Genomic DNA, 22,886 nt, shown 5'->3' with positions numbered 1-22,886 from the left:
ACTGTGTAGACTGGAGTAGCTAGTTCACTTCAATGACAATTCTCGTAGTTTGGGCTCGAGGAGATGCCTGCTCGATTTTGGCACGCGCCACGATGGCCTGGCAGCAAGAAGACGTCCCAGATCGGAAGCAACAGCTTGGGGAGATGAAGGCTGTGTTCCATAAGCCTCGTCACCAAAACGATGTCAAACGATTTTTCTGGACCCTTTATTGGCGCTCAGCGCAATGCCGCCCACACACACTATGGCATACATTCCAACAGTCCAAGTACAAACAAGCCTCTGCTTCACTACACTCTTAATCAGGTCCGAGTTTGAGTCCTAGAGATATCCTGGAAAAGATCAATTAGTCACCTTAGTTTCTTGCATATAGTCAACATTTAACCAGGATGTGATTAAGAATGGGCCCTTTTTCATCTCATCAGCCCGTGCGGGACATTTAACCAGGATGTGATTAAGAATGGGCCCTTTTTCATCTCATCAGCCCGTGTCACGCACATTTTTCAAGTCTTAAAGTAAGAGCGTAATCAGGGTTTCAAAAACTGTCAATTAAAACACTGAGGCAAATCATGCCGGCGGTTTCTTTAAACTCTTCATTGAACGTGGCGTATTGGGTGTCTGAAGCACGATCCCCCACAGGCACCAAAAGCACTAGAGTGGGTTGCCTAGTCACCGATGGTTGAAGGTCTCGGTGCGAACAGGGAAGAGAAGTGTGGCTGTGGTGGCGGGCTTTCATGTCATGGCTGGGACAATGTAGGAGAAGGAGATGTATGGCAAGAAAATGTGAAGAGTGAACAAGAAGTTGCATACCCTCAAGAGATGCTTCGACGAGCCAAGCGGCAAGCATTCTTGTGAATTCTAACAAATGTGCAGTGGTCAGTGCATGTGGCCCCCTCAGGTTCCTAATTAAGCAAATATGCAAAAATTTGTTTCATACGATGTGCTTTCCAGTTAAGTGCTGAACACTTCTGGGTGATTCCAGAGTACTAATTATTTGCAACTACCTTGTTAACAGAAAAATTGGGAACATTTATCTTTTTTTTTTCTTATTTTGCATATAAAGTGCACCAACAGCAGCTCCGAAGGTTTGAATGACTTACGAGTCACGTTGACGAGTCTACGAAGCTCACAGGCGGTAAAAGGCGTGGCAGGCATGCGAGTGCATCTGCAGACTGGAAAATTGTCCCTAGATACAAGCGCGCTCATTTTATGAGCACTATAAAACATTAGCAGTGTCTGCAGTACCACTTGGCAATCCTTTCCTTATGGCATTCAAGAGCATCTTTCACTGAATATCACGGTGGAAACTTGTATTAAAAATTTTTTGAAATTACGTGTAGGTTATCAGCAAAGCAAAATACTTGACGACCTGTGGTTCTGTGTTTTAGTGAATGACAATGCACCCCACTTGTCTTGAATTTCTATGCATAGCATTGTTGTCATATATATAGTATTTTGTATTCTGTCATATTTTGCATTGTACTTCGGAATTTGTGCCGAAAGAAACTACTTACGCATATTAGTCTCTGTACATAGCATTACTGTACGTGCATGTTCCGACTTGTACTGCGCCAAACATCTCATGGCCTATGTTCATTCCCTCCCTATATGTTCATGACCTATGTTTCTTTACCCGTGTCCACGTTGCTTGCCATGTATTAGGGAGGCTCGGGTTCTCCTCAAGTGACAAAACGTCACTTTTCTCCCGAGCCTGCCCTCATCCTCTGTATGAAATAAAATAAAATTGAAAAATTCAAGTTGAATTGAAAAATCGAATAAGTCGAAGCCCTCAACTACGGCATCTCGCGTAATCTGGGTCGTTTCAGGATGTTCAACCCCACAAAACCACAAAACAAAACAGTGTGTGGTAGACCATCATTATATCTATATACAGGGTGTTTCAAGAATTGCGACTATATTATTTCGAAATTACGGAAACAAGGCATTTGCTTCCTGGCTGCAACGTTTTCTTTACATTGGCAGAAGGAATCTTCAGATGCGAAGGAACATTAATTGCGGCAGAAATGTAGCAATTAAAACATTTAACTCTTTAACTAATGTAAATAGCTGGTTGAGTCAAGTGGGTGAATCAATGTTCTTCCTCCAAATAGTCGATATCCACTTTAAAATTTCGGAGAGGCGGGCGCTGGTAATCACCACACAGCAACGAAATCTTGCTAATTTAGCTGGCAATAGTGAAACCTGCACGCACCAAACAGCTCATTTGCGATTAACTTCAAAAATGCCCGCAATGAAAAGTCAATTGTTATGAATTGTATAAAAAGCTAATTTTTAAGCTTTTTTTATTACTTCTGTATTTGAAGTCTTTACGCACCTGAAGACGCCCTATGCCAGAATATAGGGAACGGCGCAAGTAACGCGCAGATGCCTCCTTTTGCTAATTTTGAATAATTATTGGACATATTTCTTGAAACACCCTGTATTTGAGACCTGGGCATAGGACGGGCCAGACTCGGGCCCAGGCCCGAGCCCTGCCTGGGCTTTATCCAACAATACCTTACCTAGGCCAAGCTCTCAGGTCGGTTTGCAGCCCGTGCAGTTCTCTGGTTGACCCAACCATATAAATATGTAGCTTCTTCATGGCGTCGAGGCTGAGCAGCGAGAAACCTTTCTCTCTGATGTAATGTGTCACTGTTGCCCGCATGCCACTGTATTCAATTTCCGTTTCGAAGGTGCCCAGACTAGGAATCAACTTGCCAGAATAGTTTTGAAGACTCGGCGCTGAAAGAGACAAGGTGCAAAATTTTTCTAGTTCTGAAAGTCAGCGTTATTTACAAAGAATACTGTGACTGTGGCACCAGTACCTATAAGACGAGGAAGCATATTTTCTTTAAATGTTTTGTGAACTACAGGTCCCTTCTTGCATAGTGGCAATCCTATGCCAAGAATGTGTGGTGAATTCAGGACGCTATGTTCTCCAGCGGTGGAGACTAGGGCTTGGGACACTGCAACTTCTGCAGACGGTTTTATGACAAACAACCGTGAACAATCCATGTTTCTGACACTTGCGACACTGTTGTCTTCATTCTGGGCAGTTTTTTGCATTTGCTTTGTGCTTCATGGAGCCACAACAGTAGCAAACCGATCGGTGACCGTTACCTTGGTTGCTTCTTGCACCTTCTTCTGCGGCACGGATGCCGTGGTGCGAGCCTGTTGCTGCATAGTTGTGTCGAACACTATCTGGCTCACGAACAGGTGCACAAAATCAGAAAGTTGCTTGGAGGACGCGCTGCTGATCTAGCGTTCGATTTCACATTGCAATTCGTCAATGCATTGCACTGGTGCTCCATCATAAACCGCGTTAACTTTGTGTGTTGCTTCCTAGCTTTGCCAACTTCTTTAGCCTTGGCCAACGTAAGTGTTCAGCTGGAATTTGAGAAGCGCTCGCGCAATGCTAGGTTGAAGACTCCGTCAACAAGTTAATCCTGCATGCGTTCATAAATTGTCCATGCAAATTACAAGTCAGAGCTAGTTGTTTGAGTTGAGCAACATAAACATAGTAGGTGAAAGGTTCAAACGTCAACTGAAGCCTCGTGCATAACTGATGTCTCTCAACGATGAAATTCATTGTATTCATGCAGAGCAAGTCCAAACCATTTATTAACTTTGTGTACTCACTTATCCAATACCCCGTGCGATGCACAGAGGTCTACACTGGTTCAGTAGAAACTTGAGGTTGTGGGGCGTCCGTAGCGACGCTGACTGCTGTTGTTTGTTTGACTGCTTTGTTCTTAAAGTACAGACGCAGTCCTTCCACTCAGAGTGGTGTCAGAACAGGTGCTGCCTTTCGCTCTGCTAGCCAGTCACAGTCCCTGACCGACACAAGGTACGCTTTGAAAAGCTTCGGCCATGGTTTCTGTGGCGTTAGAGCAGTACTAGGGGCAAATAAATAAAAAGGGTGTCACAGCTGTTACTGACATCCTTTCAGTAAATTTGCAAGTGACGCACTAGCAAACTGCAGTCAAGGCGTAGATAAACATAACCGTAACATTCCTCTCACAAGCTTTTTCTCATTGCCATTTTGTTGTATCACGATCGTATAGCTATGATCGCACCCCGCCGTCTAACTGCGGCTTGTGCACAGCGTTTGATGGGAGTCTTCGAACACATGACCTTATCAGTCAGACGCTGATGAACAAAGAGCGCAAGGCTTTTTCTTCTTTTATTCTCTTCGTTTTTCGAATACACAATATTGGTGACCGAATAGCTTGTTTCTTACAGATACAGTTATCAAATGTTTTGTGAATTGCTACTAGGTGTCCTCACTTGAAGTAATCACTCAGATGTCGGAGAAACTCACAAGAACAAAAAAAGTGGGTGCGTGCCTTCAATGACCACTGAGGTATTTGTTTTATTAATAAACAGAACTTGATAAAGCTCAGTTTTCGACTTTCACCGGCAGTACAATTGTCGTCGCCTACGCGGACGAGCATTGTGGGCATTCATCCCATCAATGAAAGCTGGCTGAACGCAAATAAAAAATTCTGTTTTGAAAATTTTTACACACTTTCCAGAAAAACCGCTGCTGGGTTAGGCAGTTCAGATGGTATGTTTTTTTATTGCGACACAAAACGGAAAAGCAGTGATGGAGAGTAGACAGTCCTTTTAAAGTCTGGGATTTTTCGTTGGTGGCTTGTGCGTGCACTGTAGCCGTAATAACAATGATGATCGTGGACTTTGAGTAGTTTATGTAGTATACGACGTCTCTATATGCTTTTTACAACGCATTTGATATGACTGGAAACAACCACCGAGGTAATGTTCGAAGACCTCGTCTTTGCCAAGTTCGGTCAAGATCTGGTACCACAAAGCAGTAATAATGAAGGCAAAATGAAATTCACTACTAAACACCATGTACAATTTATGACCAATAATCGTATGTAATTGCACACTGCTTTGGTACCGATTTAAATGCATGAGCGGTCAATGTCACAGCTGATTTATGGTAACACCAAATGATCCCACTGCTTCACCTACTCATCACCATTCACTTCGCGGATATGCTGTGGTTTCAGATGCTAAGTAGCTGAAACCCTTGGAGTACCCTGTGTAACGCTATCCAGCTGTGTCTCCTTGCTAGCGCGCCGCACGCATTGCGTTCTCCACGCCGCAGTTGTTGGAACAATGCCAAGTAGGTCAAGTCGCAGCTTTGAGTTGATGTTCCTATCTCCCTCACCTGCAGCAGCTGCCGGCTCCTCCCAATACACCAAGGTGCTGTTGCTCCTCCACCCACTCGAAACACACTTCTCTCTCGCTTCACCTTCTCTAACGCCCGTAACGCTCGACTGCAGGTCGAGTGAATACACTCTTTCGACTCTTTTATCTGTGGTGAAACTTGCACGAAACTCAACCAGCATCCCGTGTTCTTGCATTTCAAAGAAACGTTAACTCGAGTAAAGACCAAGTTTTTTTTTCAATTTTTCTTCCAGCACCTGCGTCGACGCCCTTTTCCGCCAGGTCAACGCCGTGCGCACCGCTTTGGCTTCACATCCCGTCATGGTTTCCTTCGGAGACATGGTCCTTTTTTTTTTACGCGAGTGTGTTCTTATGATGTATCCTTGTGGTACAGTTGTCAAAAAATAACTAGATGAAATTCAACTCAAGATTTGTACATGATGTGAAGTAGCAATCGAGCGACATTGAAAAAAGTTTCAAAAAAGTATTTCAACACAAGAGTGTCAAACAATATGTAGCAGAACGCTACTCTTGCTAAAAAAAATTGAGACACTAAAGTGTTCAGACAAAGCATAGACAGCTGACCATGAAAACGTATGAGAAAATCTTGAAGAATGGAAAACCAGGTTGACAACTAGCAGTCCACTGTAGAGAATAATGTAGTTGATGAGAAAGAAAATAGAAATTCCAAAGAGGAGGTGCCATCAAATTTGTGGCTTGTGTTTTTTTTTTTGTTGCAAACATTTCTTATGGCACTAGGATTATGATACCCGTTTCACGATTTATGTAGTATTGCTAAATAATTTCATTTCACCTTATTTATTTATGCAACTTTCGGTTTAGGTTTCCGGACGCAGACTTGGACAGTCACGTCACTTTTCCCGAAGCTTGAACACATGGGCTCACAGAATTCTGACACATGCAGTGCCGCATCCTATGCTTTTGTGCACACTCGTGAGTGATTGTCCTGCTGCCTTTGTAACTTCGTTAGCTTCTTTCATGGAGGATATCCACATTCTTTTGTCCATTTTTGTTATCGCCCCATTACGCTGTTAGTAATTCTTAGCGCAAAAAGTGCACTTGTTGTGTTTGGAAAGCTTCAGGACCGCAGTAGATCATTTTGTTAAGACTAAGAACACAACGTGAACATAAATGATGACTCTTGAACCTACGTGGCTACTAGTAATAGCATATTGAAGGGCACTTGCACAAATGCCGATGTGCATTAGCGTTAGTTAGTGTACCGACAGCCGACGCTTTCTTTGTTGGTACAAGTGCCAGTGCACATCGCTGTAATCTGAGTTCCCGTACACCAACCACAATTTCTGCCATATAAACAGTTTCAGTTTGGACACGCGGTCTCTGCGTTCGTCAGCATTGCGATTCCGTCACAATATTAGCAAGTACAGTATTCCTCTATGCGCAGAGATTCTTTCCAGAATACCTTTATAAAACAATGGTATCAAAATCTTCTGGCGTTGCTGCAATCATGAAAATAGGTGTATGTCTTAGTTTTCAGTGTGTGGCCATAGTTTGAAAAAAGAAAGTTTGAAATGGCTTCACTGTCGCAAGTATCGTTACCGAAGATTCGCACCAGCAGAATAAAAGAATCCCTCAGATTTCTGCAACAAGAAATCGGTGCTTCCCTGTTTATTTGGCTACCGAGTCGTGCTTCGGGAAGGTTTTCGGCTCGGTGTTCAGCCCTCCTGACTATGACCGCCTTTCATCAACTATAGAGGGCATGACGCTTCGAAAACTCTTGATTTTCAAGATTGGATGAGTTATTTTGCACCATTCACAATTTTTGTACTTTGGAATTAATGACAAGCCTGCTTGTTCTTTACGCGCTTCGTGACGGTCTGGTTGCAGAACGACATGGCAGACCAGAAGCGATAGCTAGAGGAATGAAGGCCGGCTTCCTGAATCTTCAGCATAAAGAACAAACTATGTTTAAAATCTTTTTTGCAGACTGTATTGGCGCACTGCGCAACATCCTCCCGACACGGCCTCCATAGAACTGTCCAAGCTCATCAAGTTTCTGCTCCACTACTCCTCTTTGTTTTTGGCAGTGCTTGGTGCGGCATTATAAATTTGATTAGGCAATTTTACAGAAGTATAATTGGTTTTATTTTATCATTTAAAAAATGTTTAAGAAGCGTGCATTCTAATGAATGCGATATGTTCCTATTTTTGTGTGTACACATCAGTAACTCGTCTTTTTGTGCTCTATTTCAGATTCTTGGATGGTTGCTCCTTGGAGGCACAACCATCGTACACACGTCAAAACCAAATCATCATAGCGAAATAGATCAGGTAAAGCGGCTTTGACTTCTTTTCTCGGAATGATATTTTGCATTACCACTTGTAACAAAACAAGCAATATAATTTCAGGATGACGTAACAGAGGAAGTTCTTAAAGTAGCACCAGGTCTGGCTTGTGATTTGGGACAAGCTGTGGAAACATCACCAGAGCCAGCGTGTGAAACGAATAATAGTACAGAGAAATCGGTTCAAGTGCAGGTACTTATGCACCACGAAGGATCCCAAACGGACGAAAAGAAAATCGTATCTTCAACTTCTATGCAAACAGAACCATACACTTGTTTTTCAGGTATGTATTCGCGTTTCTCATCGGATTTATGAAAAATTCAGCTTTGCCACATAGGTGCCATAGTGGCATTTCAAATTGTTTCATGAAATGAGGGTAGCAACTCAATGCTTTTGCGTTCGACCAGTCATCATCCTTCAAAATGCTGACATAAAGGAATACGGTTGCCATAGTGAGCATAGTAATTTTCATGTTGTCTGTCTCTTTAGTGCGTTGTAATTGGTGAGAGAGCGGCAAGTACAGTGCGTACAAAGGTATGAAACACCTGTTGATTTATTTTGAGACAGCAACCAACCGCGCCTGTTTATTAAGTATCTACAGTTTTATTCCAAAGAAGTCATCCCTGTATCACATCACACATGTGCATTGACACATCATGCACAAACTAGGTCATGTGCACATGGCGTGCCTGAGCGTACACGTACACCATCAATGTTGTTTCGTTTGGACATTCTCAGTAGTGTATTGCCTGTTTCTGAGGAGCGGATTCCTTAGCGGGTGTACATTTGGAGGGGTTGGCATGGATTATGTGTCCTTACCACGATACCCCACGTCGCACCACTGGAACAGCTGTCGGAGACGATGCACCAAAAACAATCTAAGCGCTCTCAGGGCAGCACGTTGCGGGATCGGCTAGAAGATGAATGCATGCAAAGTGGAAATTTGTTAATGTATAGCATCGCTGCAATTTGAAAATAAGATTTTAGGAATGCTCTTACATTTCATTTGTGGGTGTTATTTCTCGTGGCTGTTACTCATCTGCTCAGCAACAGATCACTAAAATTACGCATGTCACCTCAAAGAGTTCTCGCAATGTCACGTGCTATGCCCTCAACTGGGTTCTTCTTATTGTGCTAGATATAGCCAACAAATGGCACATTCTTCTTGATATCAGTGTTTTTAGCATGTTAATAACCATAGCCAGGACGGGCAGTATTTACCCAGAACCTGAGTAAGAGTGTTCGGTGAGTGACGGTTTAGGACCATTGTCTGCCAGGAGTGAAGTAAGCGCTGGAACATTCCTTACTGAATAAGGAACTCGAGGCTGTAGAAATATTCGGAGCCCTGCACTATGGCATCTCTCACATTCTTACCGTTGTCTCTGGACATAATGCAAAAATTATTCATTACGCATTACTATCAGTTATCATCCGAAAATTACTTCCTCTGGATATTGCCATACAGGCATTGTAGTAGATGCTTCTTAAAACTTTTTTACCAGTTTACACCGTAAGTGGCAGCCTAATGCATTACGAACTCAAACTTGTGATTGGTATGAGACCATGTCTGGACTGCGACTCCAAAATGCCGGAATCGAAACAAACGAGATTTACTAATCTTTCTTCTTTTTCAGGGTTTGTGCAAACACTATTGAAATAGAAAAAGTAATGAATTTTAAAGCAGTGTCAATTTAAATTGTTGACATGAAGTTTCGCTTGTGTGGCAAATAACTGATTTAGACTGGAAGTTCGAACAAAAGGCAAGAAGGAGAAGATGAAAGCTTGTGGTTAAAAATTCGTAAACACAGTGTGGGTGTTGCAATCGACTTTTCAACAAGAAGCCATGAAAACGACAAGGCCACTTGTCGTAACTTTGGCTACAGCACACACATCATGTTTACGAAAGTCTCATGGTCCGGACTAAAAACTCTATAATGCATCCTTTTGTTTTTACATATCTGTGTATGCTGAGCAAAATATTTATGCAGATAAGACGCGACAACGTTCAGTAGCGATTGCCACGTATTCAAGACCTGAGCCCTACACCAATAACGTCCATGTTTAGTTCTGCCGCTCGTGCACTCCCATCCTTCTTTCTCCTCAGTTTTCCTGCTTCTTGTCACGCGGCCGCAATTATCTGCAACATACTCCCAAGGGGCCAAGACGATCACGAGGTAGTCTCGCTATTCCAGATTACTTGTCTGGCTGGCTTCCCTCCAGAATATATGCTAACTGAACCAGTCACTTTTCTTGCCTTTCCAGAAGCTAGTCACTCTAAAGCATGCGCCCAATATCATTCTCTGCTGGGTGCGCTGACCGCCCCATTCAGCTATTGTAGCACTGAACATGCGCTACCGTCAACACAGGAACACACTTCGCAGCTCCCAACAACGAGGCCTTCGGTGTTCAAGCTGTAGCACTAATGACCGTCTCAATGCATTTCCTGTCAAGCGGGTGATCCGGTATGACCTGTCTTCCCACCAAAGATCTTCCCCGAACTTACACTAGACAACTGGTTGCCTCTGGGAGACGAGCAGCTACTGCACAACATCAGCGTTGAGCTTTGAACCCTTCAGCAGGGCATCGTTGTGGCAGGCATGACCTAGCGTGTGCGTTGAGGTGCCAGACACAGCACAAAGCCTTGGTGTGACAGCATTTTCATGAATGACTGCATGATGAGGCGGATAATAGCCATCATCTTTTGGCTGTCGTATTTCCAATCGCCTTTTCTGTTTCTTGCTATATGCCTCTCTGATTGCCTTGCCACGGTGTCTATACAGTCAGAACGTTTCTTGAACCAGTTCAGTTGCACATGTGGATAGCCTTCTCCCAATCTTCGATGATCACTGCCTGAATGTCTACCCAAAACTGGTAGTTTTAGCGGAACCTTGTAGCAGCCATCCAACTTTATGATGCCCTGTTCAGATGCCTCAAGTTCTGTTGGAGGCTTGTTTCTTTCTCGGCAGGTGCCTTGGTCCCCATGACACCGAGACGACTTATTGCAGAAAGATCACCGTTAGGGACAAACTTCGTGGTATAGTACAGGAATAGAGCGCTCATGTATGCTGAACTTCTCTCGCGTTCTATGGTGCCCTGAACAGTCCAGCCAAACTTGGTTTTCATGGCCGTAAGATCACTGGACAAGCGATCTATTCTTCCAGTTACTACCTTCCAGTAGACGTCAAAACCAAGTAAAATGCTTAATTCTTGTGGGTTCCAGGTGTTGGGATGAAAGTTCTCTGCAGCTTGACAAGTTCATGTCCCACAAAAGCTGCGAAACATCAGTACTGAGCGGCGGACTTGTTACTGCACACACTTTGGGTACTTCCAAGGCCTCCACGGTTCGGCAGCAAGTGCGAACACTGTAGGCAAATGTCCCATTGGTGCCGACAAAGGTTTGACCTCTTCAGGCTGTGACTGCGAGAAACCAGACGCTGTTTGTTCTGGCCTGCTTTTCTCGCGAACCTTAATCTGAATGCGCAGAAAACTGAGCGATTCGGCACTCTGGCGAGCTCTCTGTTCAAGTGTTGCGATGCCGGACGTTTCCTGCGGCGCTTCCTGCGCTTTCTGGCAGTAGAGAATCGCAAAATCATCTGGCAGACACTTCATCAGGACGTGATGAGGACCACGTCGTACTGGTCCGGAGAGACGCCCAAACCGGTCAACATGAAAGACTCGAAAGTTGACCTTGTCGTAGAGCAGGCGAAGTTTCTCCACGTCTGCCGACGACTTGACTGGCGCTAAGGCGAGCAGGTGGTCTATGTGCTTGTTGACAAGCTAGTCGTATCGACCAAATCGCTCCGTCTAGGTCTTGATCGCGATGTTGTAATGGTCCTCGCTTAGTCGGATGCCTTCGATTGCTCTCTTTGCTGCACCACTCAAATTGGACTGAAGGTACTGGAACTTCTCTATCTGTAAAAGGTCTTCATCCAGAGGAATCGTGGCACTGAAATGGTCCCAGAAGGACTCCCATTCGCAAAGTGCGCCGGAAAACATTGGGATCTGTAGTTTCGGCAGGGCCACCGTGTGATGATGCGGCATCGTTCCTAGACTGGGAATTTCATCGGCTACTCGAGAAGAGTCACTGACCTGACTCTGGACTGCGGTGCTGGCACCACCGGCCTCGGCGTCAGGTGATGTAGCTGCCGACCTTGCAGCACTTGTTACTGTCGCCTTGTTTGCGGCCTCTAGGAGGAAGAAACGCGCTCAGGGCACGGCGCAAGAGACCCTTCGGTCGTATTCTTCCACGACTTCGAGCTCTTCCTCATAGTCGTCGTCGTCAGTCGCATCGAAGATTTCTTTGTTTAAGGTGACAAGTTTGGCATTCCTTTGAGGGAGGTAGGCAACGTGGGAGTCGACCTGACTGGCATCGGAAACGGAATCCTGCACCTCGTCGGTCAGCAGCGTGATAGTTTGTGTGACGCTGGCCCAGACGACGCCACGCTTCTTACGCAGCCGCTCCGGCGACGCCATCGGAAGTAGAAGTCTTCGAAGGGCGTGACCGGGGGGGGGGGGGGGTTCGACACCATACGGATGTCGCGTATTCAAGACCCGAGCCCTACACCTAGAGCGTGCCTTTATTCCAACCGCTCATGCCTAACTATTCTTCTTTCTCCTCGGTTTTACTGCATGTTGTCGCGCGGTCACAATCATCCGCAACAGTGGTAGTTTGCTTTGATACTGCAAGATGTAACTAATCGTTCGTAAATGACTTTGTCTCCCCTGCTTATCATTGTGCTCTCATTGAAACTGTAGAGAGACGTTAGTGAAAAATGTAACTGTGGCAATAATGTATTGTCACGTGCTACGAAAGGTCTTCAATTTGGAAGAATTGAGCCGGCGGAGAAACGCACCGAGAACTGGCAAGATGGCTGCTTCAATAAACAACAACTAGCCAGAGCTTGCGCTGCCCCAGAACATCGTCTTCCATTCTTGCGGGCATCCATGGCTTGCGCTCGCCGTAACTAGCGGCCAAGTGGCATTACTCCTTACTCATTACTCTAAGTGGCATTACTCCATTACTCCAAGCGTTACTCCAAGCATTACTCCAAGTGGCATTACTCCATTACTAAAAAAAGGCATCGCTTTGATGCTCGTGAAGTTCAAAGGCAAAGTCGAGGTGACCCAAGAGAAAATAGGCGCATACACAGAAACACCAATAAGAATCATGCACAGTCACACTATCGCGTGAAGTACAGCTTTAGTCACACTACGTGCACAATCTCTGAGGAGTGCCTTTGCCGCCGTGGCAAGAAGGCGCCGTCAGTGACCAACTCTTAGTTCACATCGCTCACGCGTCGCAACACTTTCTATGGTTCGAAGTAGCGACTGAGCAGTTTTTCTGACAATCCCTTGCGTCGGACTAGAGTCCACATTCAAACTTGATCGCCTGGATGGTATTCAACTTGTCGATGGCGAGCGTTGTAGCGGCATGCGTCTGTACTCTGCTGGCGCGTAATGTGTAGGCGTGCTAACTGGTGTGCTTCTTCGGCGTACTGGGTAAGCTGGACAGCATCAGGAGTGATCAAAGCGTCGGAATTATGTGGAAGCATCGCATCTAGCATGGTCTGGACCTCACGTCCATAGACAAGACGGAAAGGCGTGAATTGCGTAGTTTCCGGACGGCAGTATTGTACGCGAGTATGACGTACAGTAGCACCTGGTCCCAGGTCTTATGCTGGACATCTACGTACATAGATAACATGTCAGTGATGGTCTTGTTTAGCCGCTCTGTCAAGCCGTTGCTCTGCAGATGATATGTCATGGTCTTGCGATGGCTCGTGTAGCTTAGCTTGAATACGTCATGACTGAGGTGGGTCATGAATGCTGTTCCTCTGTGATTACGCACGACGGAGCGCCATGTCGAAGAACGATCTGGTCCATAACAAATTGGGCGACGTCAGAAGCCGTAGCACGTGTTAGTGCCTTTGTTTCAGCATACTTCGTCAAACAGTCGGCGGCCATTACGATCCTTTTGTCCGGCAGATGATAGCAGAAAGGGCCCCAGTAAGTCCATTCCTATTTGATCAAATGGCGCTCTGGGTAGTTCTATTGGTTGAAGAAGCCCCGCGGGCTTCAGTGGCGGGGATTTGCGGCGTTGACATTCCCGGCAGCTTTTCACGAATCACTTAACGGATGCAGAGAGCTTAGCCCAGTAGTAGGCTTGTCGAACTCGAGCGAGATTTCGAGACGAGAGTTCGAGAGGAACCTAAGTGACCAGATGTGGGCTCATCGTGGCAGGCAAGAAGAATGTCGTCACGCATTGCAGTTGACACAACTAGAAGATAGGTTCTCTCATTGTCGTTGGAGTTTTTTTATACAGGACCCCATTTCGCAGACATAACGACGACATATTTTGAGAAATACATCGAGGTATGGAAGAGTTGCGTCCTTCAAGGTTTTCGATAACTGCTCGAATTTCATTGTTCGGGCACTGTTGTGTAATCAGATCTGTTGTAGTAAGGGCCCCAAGGAAACCACCGTCATCCTCAGTGTCGTGGCCACAAACTTCGACAGATGCACGGAATGATGAATCAGCATCTTGGTGCTTGCGGCCCGATTTGTAAGCGATCGTGAAATCGTATTCCTGCAGACGAAGACTCCATCGCGCCAGTCGCCCACACGGGTCTCATAGGTTGGCTAACCAGCGCAACGAATGATGGTCAATAACTACCTTAAAGTGGCGTCCGTAAAGGTAAGGCCTAAATTTCATCATGGCCCATACAACAGCGAGGCACTCTTTCTCTGTTGTGGAGTAGTTGACCTCGGTACGGGAAAGAGTGCGGCTAGCGTACGCTGTCACTCGCTCTGTGCCCTCTTGTTGTTGTACGAGGACAGCACCAAGACCCACGTTGCTGGCGTCAGTATGAATTTCAGTATCAGCGTCATGGTCAAAGTAAGCGAGGAGTGGTGGTGTCTGCAAACGCTCCTGTAGTTCAGAGAAAGCTGCATCCTGTTCATCCTCCCAGACGAATGGAACATCTTCACGAGTGAGTCGAGTGAGTGGTTCAGCAATCCTAGAAAAATTGGCTATAAAGTGGCGATAGTACGCGCAGAGCCCTAGCAAACGATGGACTGCCTTTTTATCACGTGGAACAGGAAACGAGGCCACCGTGGTACTTTTGTCTGGGTCTAGTCGAATACCATCCGCACTGACAACATGGCCGAGAAACCTTAGTTCCTTGTAACCGAAGTGGCATTTTTTTTGGCTTCAGTGTCGGGTTAGCAGAGCGGAGCTTCCAGCACATTCGGCAGACGCTTCAGGTGCTCCTCAAAGGTGGCAGAAAACACGACATCATCATCCAGATAAACTAGGCACGTGTGCCACTTACGACCGGTAAGAACAGTGTCCATCATTCTCTGGAATGTTGCAGGTGTAGAACAGAGGCCGAAGGGAAGCACTTTGGATTCATATAGGCCATCCAGTGTAACGAATGCGGTTATTCACGATCTCGTTCATCAACTTCGATCTGCCAGTAGCCACTTTTCAAGTCTATCGATGAAAATTACTTGGCCCGCTGCAGTCTGTTTAGGGAATCGTCGATGCGGGGCAGCGGATAGATGTCTTTTTTAGTCACGCTGTTGAGTTTTCTGTAGTCCACGCAGAAGTGCGATGATCCATCTTTTTTCTTCACGAGCACGACTGGAGATGACCAGGCACTCTTCGAAGGTTGGATAACGCCATCTTGCAACATCTCTTTGACTTCAGCATTTATCACGTCACATTCCTTCGTGAAAATGTGGTAAGGGTGTTGTTTTATGGGCGAGGTGTCGGTGTACGGAATTATTCTGTGTTGGCGATCGGTGTCTGACGAACCTTTGAGGTGGACGCGAAGCACTTTAAAACGATATAGCAGTTCAAGTAGCTCGCTATACTGTTGTTCCAAGAGGGTCGAGTTGACATCAACTTTTGCAAGTAGTGAAGTCACGTCGCTTGGTGTCGGTCGAAGCCCGTTGTCGGCTGATGTAGATGCGAAGCATTCAGAAACGTCTGCGGTGGGGTAGGCGAAAGCGATGGCGGTGTCACGAAACAGGTGCTGGTAGTCGTTACTGAAATTAGTCACAAGTAGGGCAGAGTGTCCGTCATGAAGCGTGATGAGGCTGCGTGCAGCGCGAACAGAAGCGTCAAGTTTCCTTTGGCGACAACCTCACCATCCGGTAACTTGTCAGACACTACATCAACTAGGACGCTTGAACGCAGAGGCAATAGGATGCTGTCGGCAGAAACGGGAAGCATGCTGTCACGGATGTCGTCATATTTGTCGGAGGATTCTGCTGTGGAAAACGTCACGGTACGCTCTTCAAGATCGATAATAGCGCTGTGCTCCCTCAAAAAGTCGACTCCCAGGATTAGGTCTCCGGAACAGTCACGAAGTACGAGGCAGCTGGCGAGAAACATACGTCCCCGAATGCTCACTGTGATAGTGCACATGCTGATATGGGTGACTACGTGCCCGCCGGCAGTACGAATTTGTGCTTTGTACCAAGGCGTAACAACTTTCTTTATGTGCGCTGCTAGTTTCCTGCTTATTATCGAGTAGTCTGCACCTATGTCCAATAATGCAATAACGTTGTGGTGACCATTGACTACCACATGGATATTCTAAGAAAATCTGCTTCTGGCTTTCGTCGCTGTCGTCGGGGAATCGCTCCGTGTCTGTGCTTGCGTCGGTGGGAGGCCTTGCTTGCGTCGAGTGTCAGTGGCCTCGCTCCCGTAGGCAGCTGTAGTTAGTTTTCCCGCCTAGGGCTTGGCAAGCGCACCGGCGCCGCCCCTGGGAAGCTCCGAAAATTCGAAGATCGCCTTGGGGATGGGGACCGTGACTGCCGCCGCAGTGGCATGCGCTGATATGAGAGGTAATCTTCAATAGCGCTCGGTCTTTCGCCGAATCTCGGCCGTGGTGCGTTGACAGCAAAGCCCTATAGTTCGAGGTGAAGATAGCGACATTCCCGGTACACATGTACAGCTTCACCACAGTGATAGCACAGTGGTCATCTGTCCGGTGTGCACCATACGTCGGAAAAATCTGGGAAGCGGCTGTCGATTTTTAAGTGCTGAATTGGCTGCAGCGAAGGAAGTGCATCCTGTGGCATAGGATTAACGAAGCCCGGTGAAGCATGAAGCAAGAGTATATCGGCTGACAGCTTCTGCGTATGATGCACGATGTGGCTCCGTCGGGACATGGAGGACATAGTTGGAAGGCGGCACTTGGAGAGCCTGTCGTATTTCGTTTCTGACAAGGCTGCATATAGACCCTGTAGTAGGTTAGGACTGGCACTGGATCTTCCTAGTTCATCACGCACCACCGATCGAATGAAATCACCGAGAGAGTCGATGTTGATGTTGCTTGCCGCACCTACGATCTGACCTATTGACGAAGCGGCACTCACTTGCCGGTCGTACACAGTAGAGCACTGCTGCAGCACTTGCACCATGGTTGTAGCTTCGCTCCGAAATTCCGCCACGGTCCTTGGGGGAGAGCGAACGAGGCCAGCGAAAAGCTGCTTCTTCACTCCTCGCATTAAATGACGGACCCTCTTTTCTTCTGCCATGTCGGGGTCGGCTCGACGAAAGAGGCTCGTCTTGTCCTCGACCTACATCGTGACACTTTCGTTCGGCATTTGGAGGCGCGACTGAATCGCTCGCTCGGCTCGTTCACGGCGATCTGGATTGGCCCAACTTGCCAGCAAGTATCCACGAAAGAGGCTTCACGAGGGAAAAGGCTCATGTTTTTCGTACCAAGTACGAGCGCCGTCCTCCGAGCTGAAATACACGTTCCTCATTTTGTCGAAGTCGGTCCAACCATTGTAATCCGAGACCCGTTCGAACTGAGCCAGCCAGTCTTCGACATCCTCTAAGACAGAACCGTGGAACACCCTCGGCACATGTGGCTTTCACAGCGTATGAGGCATGGCTGCAGTGCTTTCCTGTGCGTTGGAGACTGCAGCGCCTTCCATAGCGTTCGAGGGTGTGACAGACGTCATCTCGGGAAGAGGTCCACGCTCAGGTGGTGTTCTTCGGAGTCTTCGGCTTGAGCAGCGTACAGGTGTTGTCACTGCAGGTACAGGGCTACCTGGAGGTGTTTGGAACATCGGCTGGGGGTTACCCATCAGCCCCATCAGTGTTCACGTGCTACAAAAGGTCTTTAACTTGAAAGAACTGAGCCGGCAGGGAGATGCACCGAAAACTGGCAAGATGGCTGCTTCAATAAACAACAACTAGCCAGAGCAGGCGCTGCCTCAGGACATCGTCTTTCATTCTCGCGGGCAGCCATGGCTTGCGCTCGCCGTAAGTAGCGGCCAAGTGGCAATATAAACAGTGGCTGCGGTAGTGCATAAATGTGTATTGTTTGTTTTTAATTTTACACATTGCATTACATAAATATAATTCACTCATATTTTTTTATTATGCTTTATGTGTTGTAATAGAAAGTGGTAATTTCTGTGCAGTGTTTTGTGAATACTTCTCCGCAAACAGAACTTCAGTAAGCAGTTTAATGGGCTAGTTTTGTTTGTGCACAATGAGACACTTTCGACGTTTGCAATATACTTAGCAATTGAATGAGAACTAAATTCTATTCTACTTTCTGGCACACTGTGTTCGTATGTGTTGACCATAGAATTTATCCGCAGCCAGATGGCAAATATTGTAATACATGCTGTGACGGTGCCCTATTGGCACAGTAGTAGCCTTAGTGAGATGAGGTGGACATCAATATATTTTGCATGCACAGCTGCCCATGTGTATTGCCTGCTGCTGTAGTGCGGTTCCATGTAGTGTGTCACACATAATTTGCATTGCTTTGTGGGCTCTCAATGGCTTTTCAGGCTCCCTGTCCTGTGTCTCCTTCGAACGGTCTTCTCCACTGGCATCTGTACGAAGCCGACTTCATTCCTGCCAGCAGTGCACCTATGTGACCGTGGACAAATCAACTATGAACAGACACCTTCTGAAACACATGGGCGAGCCCCCCTTCCATTGCCGCTTTTGTCCAGCTGCATTCATGTACAAGTCCAAGCTTGGGGCTCACTTGTGCACTCACACAGGGGATCGGCCCTTCCCCTGCGCCTTCTGCAGTGCATCTTTTTCGATAAAAAACCACCTCGATGAGCACATGCGCATTCACACAGGAGAGAGGCCATTTTCCTGTGTCTATTGCAATGCATCTTTTGTAGAGAAAACCACCCTCGTATGCCACCTGCAAAAACACACAGGAGAGCGTTCATTTTCTTGCATCCACTGTGGTGCGTCCTTTGTGCAGAAGAGCAACCTCATAAGACACATCCGCACGCACACAGGAGAGCGTCCATTTTCCTGTGTCCACTGCAATGCTTCTTTTGTACAGAAAATCCTTCTCAAGAGGCACATCCGCAAGCACACTGGAGAGCGTCCATTTTCCTGTATCCACTGCAATTCTTCTTTTATGTACAGAAGTTCCCTTTCGAACCACATCCTCAAGCATACTGGAGAGCGACCATTTTCCTGTGTCCACTGCAATGCGTCCTTTCTGCAGAAAAGCCATCTTGTAAGACACGTGCGAAAGCACACAGGAGAGTATCCATTTTCCTGTGTCCACTGTAATGCATCTTTTGCAGAAAAAAAGGACCTCACAAGACACATGCGAAAGCACACAGGAGAGCGTCCATTTTCCTGTATCCACTGCAATGCATCTTTTGCAGAAAAAAAGGACCTCACAAGACACATGCGAAAGCACACAGGAGAGCGTCCATTTTCCTGTGTCCACTGTAATGTGTCCTTTCTGCAGAAAGGAAATCTTGTAAGACACGTGCGAACGCACACAGGAGAGCGTCCATTTTCTTGTGTCCACTGCAAAGCATCCTTTATAGAAAAAAAGAACCTCACAATACACGTGCGAAAGCACACAGGAGAACGTCCATTTTCCTGTGTCCATTGCAATGCATCTTTTGCAGAAAAAAAGAACCTTACAAGACACATGCGAAAGCACACGTGAGAGCATCCATTTTCTTGCATCCTTTGTGTAGAAAGCCTCCTCGTAAGACATCTGCATACATATTTAATGGTGGCCCTGTTTTTGTTTCTACTGTAATAAATACTTTTTGGAAGAGATCCTCATGAGACACATCTGCCTGTACAGATGAGTGAATCCATTTTCCTGTGTTCACTGCAATGCATCATGTTCAGTGAAATGCGAACTCATTAGAGACATGTATACTCAAGGAAGAAACTGTCCCTCGTCTGTCCACAGCAATGTATTCTTTTCAATAAAAGGCCACCTCATATGGCACTCGCGCACCAATGAAGCAGAGCGGCCCTTTTCTTATATTCACTGCTACTCACCCCTTTTCCATAGAAGGTCACCTGATCGAACACATGCATACTCACCATAGGTCAACGAACCCTCTTGAGCCAACTCACAGACTCAGATCGAGCGGCGAGTCTGAGTGAATCTGCATGAGTAATATTTTTGTCAGTTTGACTCCGAGTGCGTCTGGCTGAAAAAAATTTTGTCGAGGTGAGTCAGAATGACTTTAGCTCAATAAAATTTCAGGTACTTGGAGTGTGAGCGAGTCCGAAGAGCAAGATGTATTTTTGAAGTGACACTGATGGAGTTCCACTTCTCATTTTTGACCTATGGTCATATATACCATTTTCAATACTAATCTCAGCCTTATCAAGATTCACGTTTATGCTGACCTCTACTTGCATACGAAAACAGTTTCATTCATACACAATTTCAATATTTATTGATTAGAGGCACGAATTACGTAAGGGAAGGCTCTGACCCCCTCCCAACTCTTCCAAGGCAGTTTTTGATTTTTGATAAGTATATCTTGGATTGTTATCTCTTTCAAGAAAAAAGACCTTACTGGTGTATGAGCACTCATAACACTTATTTGAAGACACTATACCAAAAGCACAAAAAAGATAGCCTATTATGTGAGATATTGGTGTTATAGAGCATTGACATCGTGGTGAAAAAACATTATTCTACACTCTTGGTCAAATCCTGGCTAGAATACACGCCAGCTGGCAGAAAATTTGGTCAAATTATGGTTGCTCCTAGTCAGTTCGTTACACGGCTCCCTAGCAGTGTCCCACAGGAAGCGGCCCTATTCCTAATGGCCTTCAGAATATGGGGGATTCTAGGTCAAATTTTCTGGGGCTAAGTACGGCCTGTGGTTACAGGTGACACTTCAATAAGCGGCCTGGCCTTGATGCGAAAAAAGTTTCTTTTAAATTTTCGTGTGCATTTTCTTGCTGATATCGCGGCGAATCTTATGGCTACAGGTAATTGGACAGTATCACGTCAATCTACACCTGCGAAATTAACATGCGAAGCACCCGCAGCTCTGAAATCGAACTTGGGACCACATGCACGCGAACCAGATATCTTACCTATTAGGGAGCCTACATGACCGTCATGTAGGCTCCGCATTACCTATTGCACCACAGCGCCACCACATGAAAGTGAGGTTTCTTTTTTTTTTGGAGGAGGGGGGGGGGGGGGGTTACCAAGTAGTTTGCAAATCGTCGGGAAAAGCTGTAACTTTTTTTTTCAAATGCATTTTTTTGCGTGTGTATTTGGTCAGGGAATAGTTTGTACAACTTTATGAATGCGAGACAACCACGGTGAGCGCTTACGGCTCGGACTTCGGTTTGTGGTGCGCCGTTCCGCAAGAACATTTAACTTGTGTTTGTGCGTCGTTTTAGTGCTTCCCTATAAAGCGTGGGTGTTTCACTCACCGAGAATTCGCAGACACCTGCACGTCGAGGCTATCTTGAGGTCTCGAAACCTGCATATGTTTCTCGCACATGTGTTCTCTGTGGGCGATTTCGCCTATTTCTGTTGCGAGGTACACGTGTGTGAGTGTGACATCAGCCTGTTTGAAGACAATCCGCTTTCGCACGTTAACTTTACATGGGTATTTTGGTGGGCCTACTCTAGCATTTCCATTTCATGTACTCTAACTGCGGCGAGCTGCATGCTAGGCCAGCAGTGCTTTTTTAGCATTTTAGGATTGTTTATTTCTGCAATTTCATTTATGCACACTATCTCATGATATACAGTAGCTTTCATTCGTTTTCAGTCTTTAATTAGCTTGTTTATAGGCAGTAGTTACTCTTACCTTTTTGCAGCATCAAACCGCTGTACGAGTGAATGCCAGAACGCAGGGTCGAATGTGACGTCCACAAATTAGCAGTGATGGAAGTGCTGCTCCAATTGCTACAAACTTCTTCACAAGAAAAATGTCGCTCCGATATGCAATATTCGCTAGTACTTGCTTTAAACCTGCTCGCAAATGGTGTTGGGAAACTAAAAGCAATGAACTTGAACCATGTGACTATCCAGTGGGCCTAAACAATACACAAAGTAGCTGTGTACACGCTCATCTGAGTATGCTACTTGGTGATGTAAATCCAGAAAAACCACAAGGCATCAGGCCATGGTGGCCGTTTTATTTAATAGGGGTTGTATCTTCATTTACATAAGAAATGAAAGGGTTGCAAAAAGGTTGCCCAAAAAATAACAATGCGGAACTAGCCGTCGTCGGTGTAAGTAGACAAGGCCTGCATGAACGCTTTGCCTATCGAGGTACACGGAACCCCACTGTACTTGCCAGAGCATGCAATCGGAACACCGATCGCGTCCTTGCTGCACCCAATCGGTGCTAGCTTCAGCTCTGCATCTGGCGTCATACTAGGGAGCGTTCCGTTGGGATGCAGATCGTGCATAGCAAAGACGCCGATGTGCGTGCCTTGCATGTGCTAGCAGATGCCCTGCAGTTCCCCATTCCTCGAGAGGCAAAGTGTTTACGCTGGTCTGCATGGGCAGATGTCACCTACTTAGTGCATATGGCTACGGATAGTGTGCCACTGTCGTGGAAAAGCAACGTTTTCACGGCCACTCTGAAAATCATGCTTTGAAATAAAATTTTTTAAAAATTGGCCCCATATCTGCTTGTTACACTGCAAATGTCGTCGAAAGACGACAGTCTTGCGTCTGGAGAGAGTGAACAAAACGTTTATTTGATGTTCTGGGCAAAAAAAATCAGTGAATGGTATTCTGGAGGCACTGCGTTAGAGTTCCTCGAGCGTGCAACGGAGGCGAACGAGCGCGTCAAGTCACATCACACGTGAGACATGAGCGCTATCTGGCAGTTATCCTGGAAAACGAAGCGCGTGATGTGCGCACCCGCCTCTGAGGTGATAAGGTTTAGAACGCAAGGTGATGGGTAAGTGCCACTGCCGTATCATTTTAGCAAAGTGTTGGAAACACTTGTTTTTTACTGCAAGTGTTGCATGCTCAGCGCGGTGCGGTAAACGCTAAGGTCCTTAGAAGTACTTATGTATACCTTTTCTATAAAAAAGACACACATACAGAATA

General features: G+C 46.1%; 1 protein-coding gene across 5 annotated transcripts in view; it reads left to right on the top strand.

Annotated features, from left to right (window-relative positions):
* LOC119167547 (uncharacterized) overlaps nt 1-22,449 on the top strand; it is a 42,186-nt gene extending 19,737 nt beyond the window's left edge. Inside the window, exons 2-6 of one of the 5 annotated variants that reach the window (XM_075887713.1) lie at nt 5,448-5,555; nt 6,037-6,147; nt 7,429-7,506; nt 7,585-7,804; nt 21,638-22,449. In XM_075887713.1, coding sequence (XP_075743828.1) covers nt 5,448-5,555; nt 6,037-6,147; nt 7,429-7,506; nt 7,585-7,804; nt 21,638-21,699 — 579 coding nt within the window. In that variant the 3' untranslated portion in view covers nt 21,700-22,449. Of the gene's footprint in view, nt 1-5,447; nt 5,556-6,036; nt 6,148-7,428; nt 7,507-7,584; nt 7,805-18,345; nt 19,801-21,637 lie in introns of those variants that run through there. The other 4 variants (XM_075887709.1, XM_075887711.1, XM_075887710.1 and 1 more) reach the window with 4 other exon arrangements.
* The last annotated feature ends 437 nt before the right edge of the window (nt 22,450-22,886 follow it).

This window comes from Rhipicephalus microplus, chromosome 3, assembly GCF_043290135.1.
Source record: "Rhipicephalus microplus isolate Deutch F79 chromosome 3, USDA_Rmic, whole genome shotgun sequence".
Lineage (NCBI taxonomy): Eukaryota > Metazoa > Arthropoda > Arachnida > Ixodida > Ixodidae > Rhipicephalus > Rhipicephalus microplus.
Note: the sequence above shows the minus strand (reverse complement) of the source record. Positions and strands in the feature narration are given on the sequence as shown.